This window comes from Paroedura picta, chromosome 18, assembly GCF_049243985.1.
Source record: "Paroedura picta isolate Pp20150507F chromosome 18, Ppicta_v3.0, whole genome shotgun sequence".
Lineage (NCBI taxonomy): Eukaryota > Metazoa > Chordata > Lepidosauria > Squamata > Gekkonidae > Paroedura > Paroedura picta.
This window is the reverse complement of record NC_135386.1, coordinates 119,569-138,681: the sequence shown is the minus strand read 5'-3', so window position 1 is coordinate 138,681 and position 19,113 is coordinate 119,569. Positions and strand designations below refer to the sequence as shown.

Sequence of the window (19,113 nt, the reverse complement as noted above, 5' to 3'; positions counted from 1 at the left end):
CTGACCGAGCAGTAATATCAGGGCTCTCTCAGCCCCATCTACCTCACAGGGAGTCTGTTGCGGGGAGAGGAAAGGGAAGGTGATTGTAAGCCATTTTGAGAATCCTTCTCATCTTCTTTAGCTCCCAACCAGGCTGGGTGCCCCAAAGGACCTCACAGGGGATACAGCTGCAGGAAGACTCCCCAGAGAAAATCCATAGTTCTGAGGCGTATGCTTCACACATTAAGAAAACCAAGAAGAGCTTATATGTGGCCAGCGTCCTTGGCTGCTGTAAGAGGTAAGACCAGGCTGTTGATCTCCTAGCCATCTCTACAGCTCGGGGGGTGCCAAAGTGCCAGGACCAAGAAACCTGGGTTTTAACCCCTTTAGAAAACGCTTGACTTTGAAAGTAAAAGATGTGAAGCGAAGCAGTACATAAAGCCAAGCAGTTCACCTTTTCATTTCTGCTGAAGCCCTGTGATATGCCGTGGAGGGCTCTCGCTTCCACCTTCCTGGCTTCCTCTCCAGCTGCAGGTAGTGCTGCTCCTCCCTCTGCCAGACTCACCCCTCTCGCCTGTCAACAGGATCACAGCAGGCCTCTCCTAACCTCTTTCCACTGTACCTCCAGGCCTTGCTTTCAGTATTCAGTTCCACTCTGCCTGCAAGTAGATCTCCCCTTCACATCTCTTCCTGATCATTCCACAGTAACACAAACTAATTGGTCCTTCTCTTTGCAGGATTAGGGAAACTCTCATCCACTCCTCCATGAGCACCAGGCTGCTCCTGACCGTCATGAGGCCTCTCCCAGTAATCCGGTCTTCTTTGCCACAGATCATATCATTGGAAGGAAACAATAATGTAAAGAATACCACAGTTGGAGAAGAAAGCTTGTGCCAGGGCTACGTACTTACCCAGCAAAGGCTTGGATTGCTAGCTTGGAAGCCTCCAAAGAACCTCCACTGACTATGCGGGCCTTAAATGGAGAAGAAGGAAAAGCTCAGTTACTCAGGTGGTGTCAGCAAGTCTTGCGTAGAGGACAAAAAGTGCACCATACACAGAACACCTAGTATGGAAATGCTAAGCAGGGCCAGCTCCACGCCAAAGCTAAAGTCCTCCTTGTTTGAGAATACAACAGAGCAACGACGTTCAGCATTTAGAGAGAAACCTGCACTGGCTATGCCCAGAAACCCCCAAAGGTTTCCCTTTAAATCCTGGGGTGCAAGCAGCAGCACAGGCGATTGCCACAGGGCAGCGGAACCAGAAACCAAGTTGAGAGTAGCAGACCCCTGAGCTGGCACAACTTATGACGGAAGAGAACCACAACAGTGAGGGTTTACTCTGCATATTAATGGAAGGCATTTGGAACACATCAGGGAAGGACGACAGAAGCATGGAAAGCTGGGAAGACATGCGCATCAAACAACTCAAATGGAGGGACCAAAAAGGTCAACTTAGTCACAGACACACGCCAACAAAAGACACGACCCTTTGAGAAAATATATGAGTCTGGAACCTTTTCATCCACAGAACTGCTGTCTGAAAGAGAATTGGAAGAGGGGGGGGGGAATAAAGATTAGATCGAGGAGTCTGCAAGACACTGTGTACAGCTCAAAACGAACGGCTACAGTCCTGCCCACAGAATGGTCATGGAGCCACTACAGGCCTAGCTTTACAACTCTCTGTGGAAGCATAAAGGAACAGAGCCTGAAGAGAAACAGAGCTGCTCCCCCCACCCCCCTGGCATTACAGCTGGCCAGCAGAGCCCTGCTTTGCACCAATTTCACTGCAGTTTCATCTGAAAGAGAAGACCTGGTTCCTTGGATTTTCAGAAGGCCTAAAATTGGCATGCTATTGAACTTTCAAAAGCAATATTGAACCTCATCAATAAAGTATCACTTATATCCCAAGCAGCCCTCAGAATGCCCTGAAACAAATATGCTTTTTAAAGATGCTGTAAAATTCATGCAACCCACACTGGAGTGCTTTTGAGCTCACTGATAAACTGGCCAATAATCCTGCCTTAACATCTCATTCTGAGATTGGAAAAATCCTCTACTGCCTCCTGGTCTGAGTGAGATCTCAGCATCCCACAAGATGACACTGAGGAAACAGGTGGCAGGCGAGGAGGAGAGGCCGCTGTGGGTGGGTTTCACACTGGCTGCCACCCCTGCATGTGAGGAGCTGCAATGGCACAGGGCCATGGTCTGCACACTGATACAGCTTTTGCATTCCTCACAGGACAGGGCAACCTGGGAATGGCCAGGGGTCAAGGATGTGCTGAAGGCACAAAGGGCCCATGGGGAGGTCTGGCATCAACCTCCATCCAAGCGTTGTGCCCATTCAGCTCCCAGTATTTTCATTGCAAGGTATGTGTCCTACAGAGGGTCAGAAGAGCACCTATCTTTGGCATGCAGTCACACATCTAAAAAAGGTCTCCAGGTTTTATTCTCCAATCCTCCAGATGTAGCCAGCTGGGTAACCCTGGGCTAGTCACCATCCTGTTAAGATTGTTCTCAGTTTCTCTCTATCAGCCTGACCTACCCCACAGGGTGTCTGCAGTGAGGTGAAGGAACAGCAATTGTAAGCCACTTTGAGACTCCTTTGGGTAGTGAAAAGTGGGGTATAAATATCAACTCTACTATACAATAAAAAATACATAATGCCTCTACTGAGGCTTTATTGTTCGCTATTGTGGCTATCCATAATTTCTGGTGGTTCCAGGTTTTGGGGTTTAAATCTCTTATGAATTTATACGGGCAGACAAGAGACATAATGGTAGGAGATCTCCCCAATGGGGACAGTGAATGTTCTGAATAAAGCCCAGTAAAGAGCCAGCTTGGTAGCTCCTTGTTTGGTGGCAACATGGATTTCCACTGTGGGAGGAGCAGAGGGGCAAGAAGCGCACGGGGCTGGGTTTCCACAGGCCCCACCAGAGCCAGTCCTTGCTCTGCACAGAGGTCTCCTCTCGCACAAGGAGATTGCTCAGCCCAGTCCATGAAATGGTCGATATTTCACTGGGAAAAGGGAAAGGCCATCTGTCGGGGAGGAAAGGACTCTATGAAACCTGCCAAGACGCATGTCAAGTAGGATCACTGTCTTGGGCAAGGTGCTCCCTGATCCAAGGGTTGGACAACACCAGGCTGTCTTGTATCTGGCTCCAGGCCTGGTTTTAGAGGTTACCTCTAGCTAATATTGTCCAGTTTCCAGTGAAAAGAGAACTTTTATTTATCCAGGCCTCCTCTTATTGATGCAATGCCCGCTCCTCCTCAGTTCTAGCTGCTTTGAGAACTCTTCATCCAGTAAAGAGTTTGACAGACAATATGAACTGCTGGCTTCTAAAATCTGCAGTTGTTTGTAGCGTGTTGGTCTGGTTTTATTGCTGGTTGATGTACAGCAGGGGTAGTCAAACTGTGGCCCTCCAGATGTCCATGGACTACAATTCCCATGAGCCCCTGCCAGCAAACGCTGGCAGGGGCTCATGGGAATTGTAGTCCATGGACATCTGGAGGGCCGCAGTTTGACTACCCCTGATGTACAGTATTTCAAGTTTTATTGTCTCAAATAGTTCTCTTACAAAGGGATTGCAAAGGGAGATTAGAAAGTCTGCTGAATTGCAACTGATAATGGAGTTCAAGACAATGCATCCACCAAGACTTAATCCAGACCTAGCTTTCCTGTCTCATTATCAATGCTGATTTCTCCACTCCTACTACCGCTCTGTCTATCACACCTAATCAAATCATGCCTGCTATTGTCCTTCACCTGCTAATGTCATTTGATACCTTAAATCACTCCACTCTCCAAGAGAAAAGGACAGATGGACTCACATTCTAGCTCCATCTGAAGAAGTGAGCAGGGACTCATGAAAGCTCCTAACCTGCTACAAATTTTGTTGTTCTTTAAGTTACTATTGAATTTGTGTCAGTAATTAGTCTTTGTGCCCAAGCACAGTAGAACTGCTCAAGAAACAGCCATGAGCACATGCACAAAGCCACCACCTTCGGGTCTGAAACGTGGTCAAATAAGCATCTGCATTGGGTGCCAGTAGTCTGACCTCTGCCTGTGGGCTAGGAAGCTACAACACAGCCTGACAGGGGGTGAATGACCTAGTCCCAGAAACCATAGAGTAGCCTGGACACCTCAGCTAGGATTGTCTGCCAGGCAGAGAAAGTCCTGACAGAGCTACAGATCTGGTTGATGTTTTATTCCCAGGAAAACAAGCAGGGGAAAAGTCAGACAAACAATTATTTCTCTGCACTGCCACATAAAAGTCACATTTGTCACCAGAGCCCTCATTTTGACGGCAACCCACTTGTCCTATGGGCAGGCAAGAGACAACATGGCACGAGATCTCCCCACTGGACTGCTGCCTAGTCTCCGGTGGCCAAAGGCAGGCGGTTGCCCCCCTAACCTGAAATAGTGATTGTCCTTAACAAACGCTGGGCAAAGCCACCGGCAGAAATTACACCAATGCATCACAATTAAACTCAGCCATGTAAATAAGCCCATTAAATTACAGCATCTTAATTAAAACAGCGAGGGCTGGTGTGTGGGCCTGTGATTAGTAAGGATGGGATGGGAATAGAGATGTATAATATGAGACTGTATGGTCTATGAACCTGCAGGAGAAGGGGATGTTGAGGCTACTGTCACATTACACAGGGTTCAGCAAAGAGCCTGTTGCAGTTAAGAACTATTCTCAAGGCTTCTTATATAAAGTGGCCATTAAGTGACAACTTACATGCTGCTTTAATCAAGACTTAGAGCACCAACAGAAGAGTCTTGCACATAATTGGAGCTATTTCTTCTGCAGCTGCTTACCACACTGTGTGTTTGGAGGGGAGAGTGCAATACAGAGCACATACTCATAGCAAATTTGTTGCAAACTCCTCCCACCAGAACCTGCCCCACTTCATCTGAAATAGCCACAAGAACCCCAGCCAAGCAGCATACCACGTTCATGTTTGCTCATTCTCAGCGCTCTCCAGAGCATTCCCTAGTAGCTGTTGTAAGCACAGACACACACAGTAAAGTCCTGACCATCAAGTAATCTCTGTGGCAAATATAATGAACTGTTTTCTAACATCTTTGTCCAAGAAAAAACCAAGCCCAATAACTGATTTTTTCTTGGTAACAAACCCCCTTGGAAAAAGGACAACATGGAATAAATTTCCCAGCACAGCTGCTCTGCTTATAATTGTGTTTGGTCATAGGTAGTGGGTGGCTTGATCGGAACAATTCCCTAATTAGTGCTTGATTGCTAGGAGGGAGAAAAAAGGAGGTAACAAGGAAGGCCCAATAAAAACATCAAAATCAGCCACATCAGCACAAAGGAAACCATGCAGGAATAATAGATTCTAAAATTATCGCTCCAGTGCAGCGTATTAGAGCAGCTTTGCCTAAAGGACATTCTGTTGCTTGGAGCAGACAGGAGGATGTTGGAAAGAGATTGCAAAAGCTTTTGCATCACAAGACACAAGAGCCACTTGTCTGATCCAGAGAAGGTCATGGTGAAATTACAATTGGTAGTTGGCAGAGATAAACAGCTAGTTGTCCTGCCTTGTTGCTCACCAGCCACTAGCAACCATGGTCAGTGAACTCCACCCTAATCCTGCTGCCACTCACAAGAACCACAGGCGTCCCCCCCCCTCTTTCCCCATTCTGCATGGCATGAGGAAGACCTTTGGAGCTCCTCCGAAAGGCCATGTGAGAGCGGCTGGTGCTGAGCGGAACTCCCAAAGGCACGAAGGGATGTTTGGGTGGGCAGGCTTGCCTCTTAATTGGGGCTTGTGCCTCTTGGGCATCATCGGTTTATATGTCAGTTTAAGCCAGTTTCAACACAAACCAGTCCTGGCATTTTCTGACTTGAGACCCAGTGCAGGTGCGAAATCCATCAATGCAGTGAACAAAAAAGTATCTTCTATGACTGATGCTCATCTATGCCATTCAAAGTATCAAAGAACCGGCACCTCATAAAGAAAAAAAAACACAAAATACCTTACCTAGAGGGTCACTACTGATCTGGAAATACCCTTCAGCCCCCTAAATATGGGAATTAGTCCCTGTGGGGTGTAACAGCCTGCTGCCCAATCTCGTCCTCAAACTATTTCTAAGAATGGAGAAGACCTCCCTGATCCCAAAACAACAGCGGAGCATGGAAACTCACAAGGCCTTGCTCTCCTCAGCCCAACTGAATAGGCTCAGCTGATGGAGGACCAGCCTTCTGCCAGCAGACATGACATTGTAGGCTGCGGACGGCAATTGCACCGCTGTAGATGAGGCCACAGGAATTATGTGCAAACTTCTTTGCAGCATTTCCAGTAGATTGCACAGCCTGCCATGATCTGGTACTGCATTCTGAAGCCCAAACAGATCAACCCCTGCTTTTTGGGTTAGTTCCTCTGCTTGACCAGACAGTAAAAAAGATTTTATGCCAACATAAACTCATAGACCAAAATAGCGTGATGGAGAAGGAAGAGGCTTTTTCAGCAGTGCCCATGAGTAGCGGGGGGCGGTAGAGGGAAGCAGAGCTGCATACAGGGAAAACTCTTCATCTGGACCCCGCATCTGAGAACAAGACCACCTCAAGCTCTGGCATAACATGCGGGAAATGTGGCTGGTGGCAGGTCTTCCTATGAGCCACCCACCAAAAGTAACCATAGAGGAAAAGGCTGCTTCTCTCTTCCACTTGGCCAGCTCTAAGTAAACCCATGGAGAACCAAAGCCCAGCTAACTGACCAAAAGGCACACACACACACACACACAGCAGAAAACCAGAGTGGAACTTTCAAAGAATTCACAGTAAAAGCACTGGAAGCAGCAGGCATTTGCCATTTAAAGGGAAGCCTGGTGCACATGCATGACTTTTAATGCCTAAATATAAAATGTTGTCATTGAAAAACACCAGATCTCCACAAGATTTGTTATAGTGCATCTAAATAACTTCTTATTAATTCAGCCAACACATTTGTACACTGAACTCTCAACACAATGCCCCTCAACATGGCTTACATGTACCACAACACAACAATTTAAAACTAAACACCAATAACATCAACAAAATTCTATCTTGCAAGTCAGAAATTAACGTTCACATATACTACTCAACCTGAAGTAGATCATCAAGAACAATAAAAAATATATAATAGTAAAAATCTTCAGTAAATACAATACAATGGTTAAAGCACAAAACAACCTGATAAATTAGGGCATCAAGGTAAAAGAGGAAGGAGAAAAGTACACATCGCAACCAGATGCCTAGAAAAATAATTCAGTTTTCTCTGGCATCTGATGCTGAAGTCCTTTAAATATCCTGGTCTCAAGGTTGTGTGGTATTGTTTTGTAGGTAATAACCAGAATTCTGGATTGGATTAAGAAGTGAATCTGCAGGCAATATACAGCTCCAAAGCCATTGCTGGCTCAATATGGAACCAAATACAACTCTTCGAAAAAAGAAAAATATTTATGCTTGGTATATTGAAGTGATCTGTAACAAAATATCCAGTTGGTGGACAGAGTGGCAAGCAAAGATTTTTATGGGGCAAAAGGGCTTCTTAGTGTTGCTTTAAAAGAAGGGAAATGATAAAGGTGGGCAGTTACCAGCCTGGATTTAGGGGAGCCTGTTTGGCACCAGGTTGTACCTCACATCCCACCTCTGTACATCTTTACCAACCAACAGGTATGGGGGGAATTAGGTGTGTGCAGAGAATTTGCACCACACATCTATTGTGCAACACTTCTGAGATAAAATCAGCCAGCCTCTATCTGCTTTTCGTCAAGATGCCGCCCTGGCCAAACATGGTGATCAACCGTTCTATGCAAAGGTTCATTACTCATCTCTCCACTCACTGCCCTCACTTGCATAATAAGCATCCACTTCTCAGGAGAAAATACACACACATTTCCCCAAAGCAAGAGTAACCAAGCAGGATCAACACTTAGGGTCAATTCACTTCTGGCCAGCACTGCCTGTGTAGCATTTGCTGCCATTCAAGCACCGCATCACCCAGCAGCAGATAGCTCTGAGGGCAGGAGCTGGCCTCTTCAAGGAAGATGGGAAAAGCTTTGCTTGATTTCAGCCCTGGGTCCTTGTTCCTTGAGCACATCTGAAATTTGCTCCTGTCCTCCCTGCAGGCTACCACCACTCCAAAAAGAGAAAGCTGCATCCACTAGAGTTGGTTGGGTATGCATTAGCCATTTCTGAAATATAAATTTAAGGCTGGAAAGCATAAGTGATTATTGTAAGTATACAAGTTGACTTCTGAAGAACAATCGAGAACAGCTGTCTGACCATGGGGGCACGTGTTCTGGGAAATCTGCCTAGGTTCTTCTGCTTTGCCGTACTTTCACGCAACCCCCCAGATGGCATGCTAAGACATATTTCAATTGTTTGCAAACCTGTCCGTAAATGCTTGGATCTAAGCCTATTCAGGTTTTGAAAGTGTGCTCCACTGAAACCTAGACTTATGTCCAGGAAAATATAATTGAGGACAGTTGCTTGAGCCAAATGGGGGTTAACTGGGCCTGGACCTGGGAGACAAGTCCAAAATTACAAGCGCTGCTTTTCTCACTCCCCAAAGGAGGGCAACCTTGGCCTATTTCAAAAGAACAGCAGTAGCATAGTGGTAGTAGCTATTAAATGGAGGCAGATAGTAGGGACTGCTCTTTTTGTATCTATGGGAGAGGAGACTAACTGCTATGGCCTGGTCCCAAGAGACTTTACATGCATGGTTTGTGTAAGGTGACCAGATTGTCCCACTTTTGGAGGGACATCTGGGGGTACCTGGCAAATTGTACTTATGTTGAAATTTTAAAAATATACATTACAATACTATTTTTGCGTTCCATGCGTTCTATGAAACTTTTTGTTGCTCTATATAGACTACATTTTAAATCAAGACACCCTCCCCCCCCCGGTCAATGGTGTCCCGCTTTACCAATGTTGAAATCTGGTCACCTGAGGCTTGTGGCAGGAGACGGCCTCCACACAGCTGTCTCTCAGCCAATTGAGGCACACTTCCCTCTGCAGGTATTTGATAAATGGGAAGCTCTCTGGAACACAGTTTTATGGAAACGAACTGCCAGTTACTTTGGTCCAGTTAGGCCTCCACAGGCTAATATTGGTTCTGAATACTAGCCTAACCTTTGATTTGTTTTCACTGAGTATAGTTAGTGTAGAGCCTGGGCCCCTCATCATAAAGCAAATTACAGGAACATGTACATCAATTTTCAATGGTTAGAAATATTTTTATAACGCAATATAAGAACTCACATGACCTAAATAAATGGCTCTCGATCAATATCATCATCCTTTTACTGCATGCTGCATAAATCCTTTAGCTATTTGACAAGGCTGGAGACATTTACTCAAAAAAGTGTTAATTCTTTTGTCCATTGACAGAACTATCAGAAAATTGTCTTGCTCTAATGCAAGTACCCAGCTTGCTGGGGGGTAAACGGTAATGACTGGGGAAGGCACTGGCAAACCACCCCGTATTGAGTCTGCCATGAAAACGCTAGAGGGCGTCACCCCAAGGGTCAGACATGACTCAGTGCTTGCACAGGGGATACCTTTACCTTTACCTTTAATGCAAACACTTTAATCTACAGTGCAATTAAGTCTCAGCAACTGGATTTGACTACATGAGTTTGTGGTGCTGTTTCCTGGGGTACTATCTACTACAAGTATTTGGGCTTAACAGACTTGTGAGTTTGGTTTCAGCCACAGTTTCAAGGAGAGAAATGGTACCCATAACAAAATAAAGCTGAGCTTCTGCAGAAAAGTACAGAAAATGCCATACCTCCTGCAAGGATCTTCTCCTCTAGATCACTCATCTGTTTCTTGTATGCCCTCAAAGCAGCTTCTTTAAAAGATGGTCGTATTTTTTTCTTCACTGGAGTCTGAATGGGGGCTGCAGGGATGTTTTGGTTTTCATCCTCCTGTATTTCTGATTCTGCAAGCATATCACCAACACATTCCAACGTATCATTGCTAAGCAAATGGTTATCAAAATGTCCATCAAGAGTATCTTCTTGTGCAATGTCATAAGGGGTTTCATACTGAGTCAGATCCTGGTCATATTCCTGAGTTGTTTCTTCTATCTCATTAGTGCTAGTTCTGTTTTCTAGTTTAGCCAGAACTTGCTCCATAACTTCTACATAATCAGTTTCATTCTCGCCAACAGGTTCACTGTAGTCTTCCTCATCTTCTGCTTTGTAATAATAAGGCTCTGTATAAACATCTGAATCCAGAGTTGTGCTTGATTCATTGGCAGTTGACTGGGACAAAGTTCGAAACCTCCCTATAAAAGATGACCCACTGTCCTCATAGCCACTTAAACTCTGTGTGCTTTTATTCCACACCACTTCTAAGGCTGATTTTGCCCTCTGTAGAGTATTACCAAATTTAGGAAAGCTGAAAGTCTTGTCTGCAAGATCAATGCTCAGCCTGCTATGCCAAGATTTAGGAGGTGCCTCTTCAGAGTCATCACTTGGCAGCTCACTTTGACTTCGGTACATCATGGTCTTTCTGTTCTGGTTCTGATACAGGGTGTTGGCATTGGTTTCTTGGTAGTCATCATACTGGCCGACCCACTGGCTCTGCGTTTCACTACTGAGGCACGTGCCGGAGGGGGAGTTGCCGTCCAAAGTGAAATCGTAACTGTCCATGTCATACTGGGTATCAGAGAGCTGGCCATAGTCTATCTGTTGGTCAGAAGAGCTGCTCAGGTCATAAACCAAAACTTCTTGTGTCGATGAATCTAGTCCCAAGTCTGTACTTTGTTCTAGCTGATTCCAGTCTTTCCATGGTGAAAGGTCTTCTTGTAATGAAACTTGAGAGTCGCTATAATGACTCCTGTCTCCAGATGCACATATTATCCCATTGCTTACCCCACTGTCAACAGTTTCTGTGTTCTCAACTGCGTTTTCTCTTCTATAAGGCTGGTCATTTTGATTAAAAGTCTGTTCTTGCAAACCACTGCACCAGGTGGATGGATCATCATGTGTTCTCTGCCAGAGTTCTCGATCAGAGGAAGACATGAGGGAGCTGCCATTAGTTCTGCTGAAGTACTGATTCTCAGAAAAATCTTCAGAATATGACTGGCACAGTTTGGAAAAATCAGATTCTGAACGGCTGAGCTTGAGTGCTGCAAAGTCATTCTGAGACTGCCAAAGAGGAGTCATCTCAGAGTAGCAGGAGGACTTTGATTCTTTCTGAAAGCTCTCTGCCGTTCCTGCTGACTCTTCATTATAAATTATTTTATTTGGAAATCTGTTGCCATTTGCAGCGCCTTTAAGGACTCGACTGTTTGAAGACCCCTCCCTTCCTTTTGTAGTGCTTCTTTTAATTTGTGGGGCTGATTTAGATATTTTTGCATAACTGTTACGATTTATATCTGACTCCAGTTCTTTATCACTGCTGTCAGGTGAGTCCCAATCATGTTTTTTAGCTTTCAGATCAACTGCCAACAGTTTCAAGTCCATGCTCTCATATGTCTGAGATGAAGGCAGATTTTTCTCTTTCCTTTCTTTCACATCATGGGAAAGAATATCGGTTGAAATTCCAATGCCAGTCCCTTTGAGTTTGTAAGACTTCTTTAAAACTAAATCTCTCTGTGGTGGTGTTTCAAAGTAAACAAGTATGGGCCTAGGCTTTGCATTTGGGCAATCTCTGTGCTGTCCCACTCGATGTGCAAACTCTATTTTAACAGAATGCTGCGCCTCTAAAAATCCCATTTTCTCTGTTAAAACTCTGTATACCATGTTTTCAGTGTTTTCAAACTTCTCCTCAGGCACATTTAAAAACCGAAGACTTGTTTTGCTTCCTGCATGCCCTATTTGTTTGATATAGTCATGAATGTCACGAGTTTCTCTTCTTGACTGTACAAATCCTGTTCGCAACTGTTCAATTTCACTCTGCACAACTTCTACACTACTGGAGATTTCATCAATGGATTGTTTCAAGGCGTTGACGTGTCCCCTTAGTTCAGAGAGTTCCGTTTCAATTTGACTGATTCCCTGAAGTTCCTTAAAGATCATTTCCATAACATCATGGGTTTGACTGATGCAGCCTGTTGAACTGAAGCTGGGTTCAAGAGTGTTGGACTTCTGATGGCGTACCGTCCTATCCAAAGACTTGCTCCGGAGGCCCCAGGTTTTCTTCCACGTGCTGAGCTCGGAATCTGAAGAGACACATTCCTGGCTCTTCTTCCATTTCCGCAGTTTCCGTAAAGCACCAAGTTTTAAACTGTGCAAAGTGCGTTCACCCTCAGAGCTGCCATCAGAGGGGGCAAGGCTACTCAAGCTCTTTCTGTTGCGTCGTACTGGCATGGTGTGCGACATGTACTCTTTACTCTGGCTATGGCCTTTGATTTCACTTAAGGACTCTGAATATGAGCTGCTATTGGAAGATGCATCTTGAAATGTTTCTTCATTATTATTTGTTAAGAAAATACTCTTTTGTAGTCCATTTGCAATTGCTACCCGATAGCTGAAAGTTGGGGACAGGGAAAATTCTCTGTTATTCTCCTCTTCTTCAATGGATAAATTGCGAGCAGAGGAGCACTTGGCAATCTTTTTTACTGTGCTTTTCAATGTATTTGTAAATTTGAGGTTCTTTATCTGTTCAGCTTGGGAAATATCTTGTTCCTTTTTGCTTTGACAACTCTCTTTCTTTTTTGTACTATTTCCCAATTTCTTTGTAAACATTCCTTTGTAAATCTTATATATGTAGGAAGAGATCAGGCTCTTGAAGAGAGCAGAAACCATGGACAGCAATTTCAATTAACCTTTTCCCACAAGGATGGCAATTTTCTGTCCAGAAGAACATTTGCTTGTTTTCCACATAATCATAAGGTAGAATCCCCCGAACCAGCTTTCACTACTTGACAGGTAGAGTATGCTAGGTTGCTAGCAAAGTTTTTGTGTCATCTGACAGCAAATCAGCTGGCTGGAAATCAACTCCTGAGAGAGGCCCACATGAAGCAAGCTCTTGTTCTACTTCCCATTGCCGTCCACAGCATCTAAAAAGCAGGGAATGGTGTTACTATAAATTCATCATTCTCTCTGAAAGAAGATATATATCTATATGTATGTTACCTACCAGTACTGAATACTGGCCATGTGACATTCTGCAATAATACATTTTTAAAGAACATATTGCATTTAAAGAATAAATATTTCTGCAGCATATGTTAATCTATAGGTAGGTGTGCAACTACTGAAGTCACATTCTGCTTTAAAAAACAGGAAAGGCAAAATGATTTCACAAACACTTTTCATAATGTTGTGTCAAATCCTCTGAATTCATTGAGAAGCCACAGTTATTGGCTTAGAAATACAGAGAAGCCTCAAAACTGAAAGAACTATTCCAAAGCAAATGCCCTAGATAGGCATTACTACTCAGGAGGAGTAATGTAGGCATGTTTCCTTAATCCTTGGTTAAGTCAGATGGTGTCCCAAAAGAGCTGGATAGTTTCCTACAAAATTCAGCTTCAGCTGGATAAATGAAGCCAGCACCACCTTCCTTCCTGCCAAAGCTGACCAAAACTCACAAATAAAAATCAGCATGGCGTCTGTGGAATAAATATGTTTTTTTGTACTACAAATGAGCATTTGGATGAACATGTTTTACATCCCCATTCATTACCTACCGGAGCAACAATTGCTTATAAACACTGCATGGGTGGAATGGCCATTAAAGGAGAAACTTTCTGATTTCTTATCCACCCTGATAATTAAACTGAACTTATTAATACAATCCTATGGATTTCCACTGAATTATGGATTTTATTTTCCTGGGCTCCAAGATCACTGCAGATGGGGACTGCAGCAAAGAAATTAAAAGACGCTTGCTCCTGGGGAGAAAAGCTATGGCAAATCTAAACAGCATCCTAAAAAGCAGAGACATCACCCTGCCAACAAAAGTGCATCTAGTCAAGGCTATGGTATTCTCAGTTGCAATGTATGGCTGTGAAAGTTGGACCATAAGGAAGGCCGAGCGTCAAAGAATTGAGGCTTTTGAACTCTGGTGCTGGAGAAGACTCTTGCGAGTCCCTTGGACTGCAAGGTGAACAAACCGGTCAGTCCTAGAGGAGATCAGCGCTGAGTGCTCCTTAGAAGACCAGGTCCTGAAGATGAAACTCAAATACTTTGGCCACCTCATGAGAAGGAAGGACTCCCTGGAGAATAGCCTAATGCTAGGAGCGATTCAGGGCAAAAGAAGAAGGGGACGACAGAGAATGAGATGGATGGATGGAGTCACTGAAGCAGTAGGTGCAAACTTAAATGGACTCCGGGGAATGGTAGAGGACAGGAAGGCCTGGAGGATCATTGTCCATGGGCTCGCAATGGGTCGGACAAGACTTCGCACCTAACAACAACAATGGATTTCCCCAGTTCAAGTTAGGTTTGAAGAGGGAACAGCCATGCAACACTGAACTGTGAATGTGATTCTGATTAATCTGGTCTTGACCTTCAAAACCCTACTTGGTTTGAGACCAACAAGTCTGAAGGATCGCCTAAGCCCTTACGAACCTGTCCAACCATTATGGTTATCTTCAAATACTCTCCTTCGGATGCCCTTGTTTTATGAGATTATGTGGGTGACATTCTGGGAGAGGGCCATCTCTGTCATGGCACCAAAGCTCTGGAACTTTCTTCCCAGGGAGATTCCTCTGTCACCTATAGCTGCTGTCTTCCACCAGCAAGTTAAGACTTTTTGTTTAGTGTGACATTCCCTCAAAGCATTTTAAGTCTTTTAAAATTTGTTTTGATGAAGTATGACTGCGGGAGAGATTTCTTTTATAATATATTTTATCATGCATGTTTTGAATTGTTAAGCTGTCTTAATGGCCTGTGTAAGGGCAAATAAGTATGTTATAAATGTTGTAGATAATACTAAATAAATAGTATATTTAGTACTAAATAATACTAAATAATTGCACCAGGACAACCAGCTGCAAGGCTCCAGCCACAACTGCTCACTGCTTAGATTTCTGATATCTATAGTGTTGCCATTTCATAGAAAAGTATGTTGCCATAACTAGGAGGAAGAACCAAGTAATGGCCTAGCAACTGTATTGATGCTGAGAGAGACTCCCTGCCATTCTGCTGCATGTCCACCTAGCAGAGGGTCTACAGGACACAACTGACTGCATAGTGGGATAGATTCAAATGAGTAGCCGTGTTGGTCTGAAGTAGCACAATAAAATCAGAGTCCAGTAGCACCTTTAAGACCAACAAAGATATATTCAAGGCGTGAGCTCATGCCTTGAATAAATCTTTGTTGGTCTTAAAGGTGCTACTGGACTCTGATTTTATTGTGCATAGTAGGAGTTATTGCAGTCCCTTGCTTTCCAAAACATTTTAACAACATACAATTTTTAGCAGACATGGCCTCCACATTATTCCTAAAAGCCTGAGCGGGTCCAAGAGGGCACATCTGGAAAACAAACCCCAGAGCATGATGCAGATCAAGTAGAGGGAAACTGGACCTCTGCATCTTTATGCCTCACAGCACAGAAACCAAGGTACACAAAACCAGTAAGAGGGGAAAGCAGATGTTTTACCAAGTGCCCAATGAGGTTGAGTGGATGCTACTTTAGAGCTGAGTCCAACGGGCAATTGGACATCCTTTCCACTTTATTCACTCATCCTTGCTGTAATGTACTCTGATTACGGACTGCTTCATATCTTGTTGGCACTAGATAAAAGGTATCACTATCAAGCAAGCTCAACATTAACCCACTGACTGTGATGGTGGGGAAATTTTTCAGTCTTTTGCTAACTAGAAAACACTTCATTCCACTACTCCCAGAATTAATCTGAAAAAGAACTGAAATGAGATCACACTTTAATTATGCCTTGATTGTAAATGTGCCCTTCTTTATTTCTCTGCCTGCAATCACCAAGATTTTTTTCCTTGCCATAGTTGTGCATAATCCCTTAAGGAAGAGGCTCTTCCCTTCTCCACTTCAGAGAATGTTAGTCCTGTTTTAAACCACCGTCTCGGTCCCTCCTTCCCAACAGTCTTTTGCTAGCTCCTCAAAAACTGAACCAGGGAGGGTGGAGGAAATCTGTCCAAGCATCTGCAAAGTCCTGTGGGCAGCAGGAGAAGGGAAACCAAACGGCTGCTCAGAGAGCCAGGTGTGTTTCCTTGAAAAGCTACACCAGCTCTCCCTCTTGGTCCAAGTTCTGGGGACAGACGGATTTCACACAGGGCCCCCTGTGCTGAAGGAAGCCCTTGGGTCGCCAGGGGCTTGGGTGTCCCTAACTCTAGCCAAGCCCACCTCTCCGTCCGCCGCCCCTCCCCCGGCTGGATTTCTGTGGGTTCCAAACCGAGTCCCCACCGCCAGATCGAGCCTGCCCCGCACTGGAGCTCAGCGGCAGCCTCTCTTCCCTTGTGCTGCGCAACGAGCATCCCCCGGCAGCCGCGGCCAGAAGAGACCCACCCGGGGCAGGGCGTCTGGGGCGGCATCGCCGTTCGCCCAGGCCAGCTGCAGCTCGGCCAGCCGTCCACTGCCCAAGCTGGCTGCAGGTGAGCGCCCAGTCCGGGAGCGCGTAACAGGCCCGGCCGCGTCCAGGTGCCTCGGCCGAGCGCTGCGCCCAGGGGGTTCCGGGCCCGGCCGCCAGGAGCCCCGCGTCCAGCGGATCCCAGCAGGCGCGGCGGGAGCTGCGGCGCCCCCACCCCCCGGCCTCCCTCCCCCGCCGAACTTACCCGGCAAACTTGGGCGGTTGCAACGGGAGAGCCAAGCGACGCCGGGGAGAGCTCAGGGGCGCCCACGCCGCGCAGCCCCCTCGTGCAGCCAAGCGGACCCCGGCCCCATGCCGGGCGCTGAAGGGCGGGCGGGCGGGCGGGCGGGCAGGCGGAGCACCCGGCGGGCGAGCAGCGAGGCCGCCCCTCGGCGCGCCCGGCTACGTGCCCGAGACCTCCTCGTCCTCAGCAGCCATGGCCGCGTCCTCCTCCTCCTCCTCCTCTGCCTTGCCCGCCCGCCGCCCCGGCTCCCTCCGAGCTCGCTGCAGAGCGCAAGATGGGAGCTCGCGCCATCCGCCCGCCAGGCAGGGCTGTCTGCAGCGCGGCCTCGCCTCGCCCGCTCGCTCCCGCGCCCCGACGCAGCCACCTGGTGGCCGCGCCGCTCCCCGCCACCCAAAGCCCGGGCGGGGCGAGGCGCCGGGGGTGGGGGTGGGGGTGCAGCTTCGTGCCAGCCAGCCGACCCCCGGCTTCCAGGGGAGAGAAGGGTCTCTGGCTCCCGACCACGGAGCGCCCTGTGGGACAAGCTTGCCCTCCTGGCCCCTTCCCTTTGGGAGGGAGCCAGCTGAGCCACAGAGCCAGCCCAGGGTCACGTCCCATGGCCAAAGCACCAGCCTTGCCAGCCAAGTGTCTTGCCCTCCCCCCGCCCAAGGACCACTACAGTTCTGTCCACAGTAATTTTGGCTGGGGATGGTGTGAGAGCCCCATCTGACCGATCACACCGGTCATCTGTTTACTTTGGCCAATAGATACAGAATATGTATTGTGTGATGAGGCATTAATTCACATGGCATCACAGCTTATGGACAAAACCCAGAGAAAGAATTCTGTTTTCCTGGCTGCCAAGAGTAGATTTTGGTGAACACACAAACCAGCAAACATTCACACATCATTTGCGATCCAGCCCCTTCATGCATTCCCCTCTCTGCCAGCGTTTAAGCCATGGGCCACAATCCTAGCTATATACCTGTATTATTAATATTATAAAAACCAACCCGAGTTGCCTTGCATGCTGATGAGGCCCAACATAGGCGGCCATCAGATGCTCCTTCCCCATTACCACGGCATGGGGAAGCACCACCAGCACCTTGCCATCTCCAACTTCTCTAAGAGTGCTCCCTTTGGCAGCACATGGACTGAGACGGGCACAGTACAGAGAGGTGGAATGCAGCCCATTCTGACAGAGACGGCTCTATGGCAGCCACGTGCGTCACTGTACCCCAGGACAAGGAAGGAGCTCTTTGGGAACCATCTCTCGTTAACGTGCAAGCAGGAATTTATATGCAATGTCTATACTACGCCATTAAAGAACTGCATGGGTCACTGCTGTCAAAACATCATTTGGCTACCAGAGAAATTCCAGCTGTAAAACTAAAAAAAAAAAATTGCTGTTTTGAGACAGCCTGGGAGGCTGAAGAGCGCGCAAGAAATAAAGTCTTCCCGCTCACCTGCTATAGGGACAACCGTTCTCTCTTGCTCTCTCAGCAACCCTCAGGAAAGAAGCCACTGTCAGCATAATTAAGACCAGTGCTGATCCTTAACTCTAAAAGACAGCTCTCCAACTTAATCAGCATCACCAGCTTGCAAAACGTGGCGCGAAATGTGTACAGGGTGGAGGGAATGGGAAGGATGCTCCCTTGTGTATCAGATGCTCTGTGCTAGAGAGAACTAGATGGAGGGTCTAGCAGTCTCCAGAGAGAAGGGATGGAAACTGTCAATTCAGTCTGGATCCACTGACTCCCCCGTCCTGTTGCAGGCACACCTCCAGAGCCTTCATCCTGACCCCCTACTCCCCCTACAACAACATTCCATGGAGAGGACGAAGGTGGCAGGAGAAAATTTAGGCTGGACCCAACTCTCATTTTAAAAAAAACAACATTATTTTATTTAGAGGACATTTTTAGGCCACTGGTCCAGGAACCTGCCCAAGGCAAACACAAACTTTGGAAGATTAACTAAAACACAACCTGGCATAAAAACAGCTTAAAGTAACCATTTCTAGAACAGAAACATTTTGGCCTTGAAACTGAGAAATGGCTACACAGAAGTCAAGTGAGCCTCTAGGGAAGGGCATTCCACAAGCCAACACTGAAAAAGCCCTGCCTCTGGTTGCTACCTGCTTCATGTTTGGAGAGAGAGCAGGGCTTATAAGGCAAATGTGGCAGGATGGACACTATCAGAGGAGGCAATCCTTCAAGCGCCCTGGCCCCAAGCATTTTGGGGCTTTAAAGGTTAAGACTCTTCACCTATTCTACTTTCCAGTAGAGTTAGGAAGTGGACAGCATCATGCATTATCTGAGGTGCAGTGCCATAGCCAAAGTGGAATTTGCCCCCAAAATCTAGCAAACATGGATAGAACGTACTCTGAAATACTAGGAGCATTG

General features: G+C 46.4%; 2 protein-coding genes across 2 annotated transcripts in view; one reads left to right on the top strand and one right to left on the bottom strand.

Moving 5' to 3' along the window:
• Nucleotides 1-17,062, bottom strand: part of UNC13C (unc-13 homolog C) — a 65,933-nt gene extending 48,871 nt beyond the window's left edge. Inside the window, exons 1-4 of the mRNA XM_077317905.1 lie at nucleotides 16,697-17,062; nucleotides 9,780-13,001; nucleotides 1,493-1,515; nucleotides 891-952 (exon numbers count right to left, since the gene is read on the bottom strand). Of these exons, the coding sequence (XP_077174020.1) occupies nucleotides 891-952; nucleotides 1,493-1,515; nucleotides 9,780-12,747 (3,053 nt within the window). The 5' untranslated portion in view covers nucleotides 12,748-13,001; nucleotides 16,697-17,062. The remainder of the gene's footprint in view (nucleotides 1-890; nucleotides 953-1,492; nucleotides 1,516-9,779; nucleotides 13,002-16,696) is intronic.
• Nucleotides 16,383-19,113, top strand: part of WDR72 (WD repeat domain 72) — a 39,887-nt gene continuing 37,156 nt past the window's right edge. Inside the window, exon 1 of the mRNA XM_077317908.1 lies at nucleotides 16,383-16,516. The gene's annotated coding sequence lies outside the window, so the exon portion shown is untranslated. The remainder of the gene's footprint in view (nucleotides 16,517-19,113) is intronic.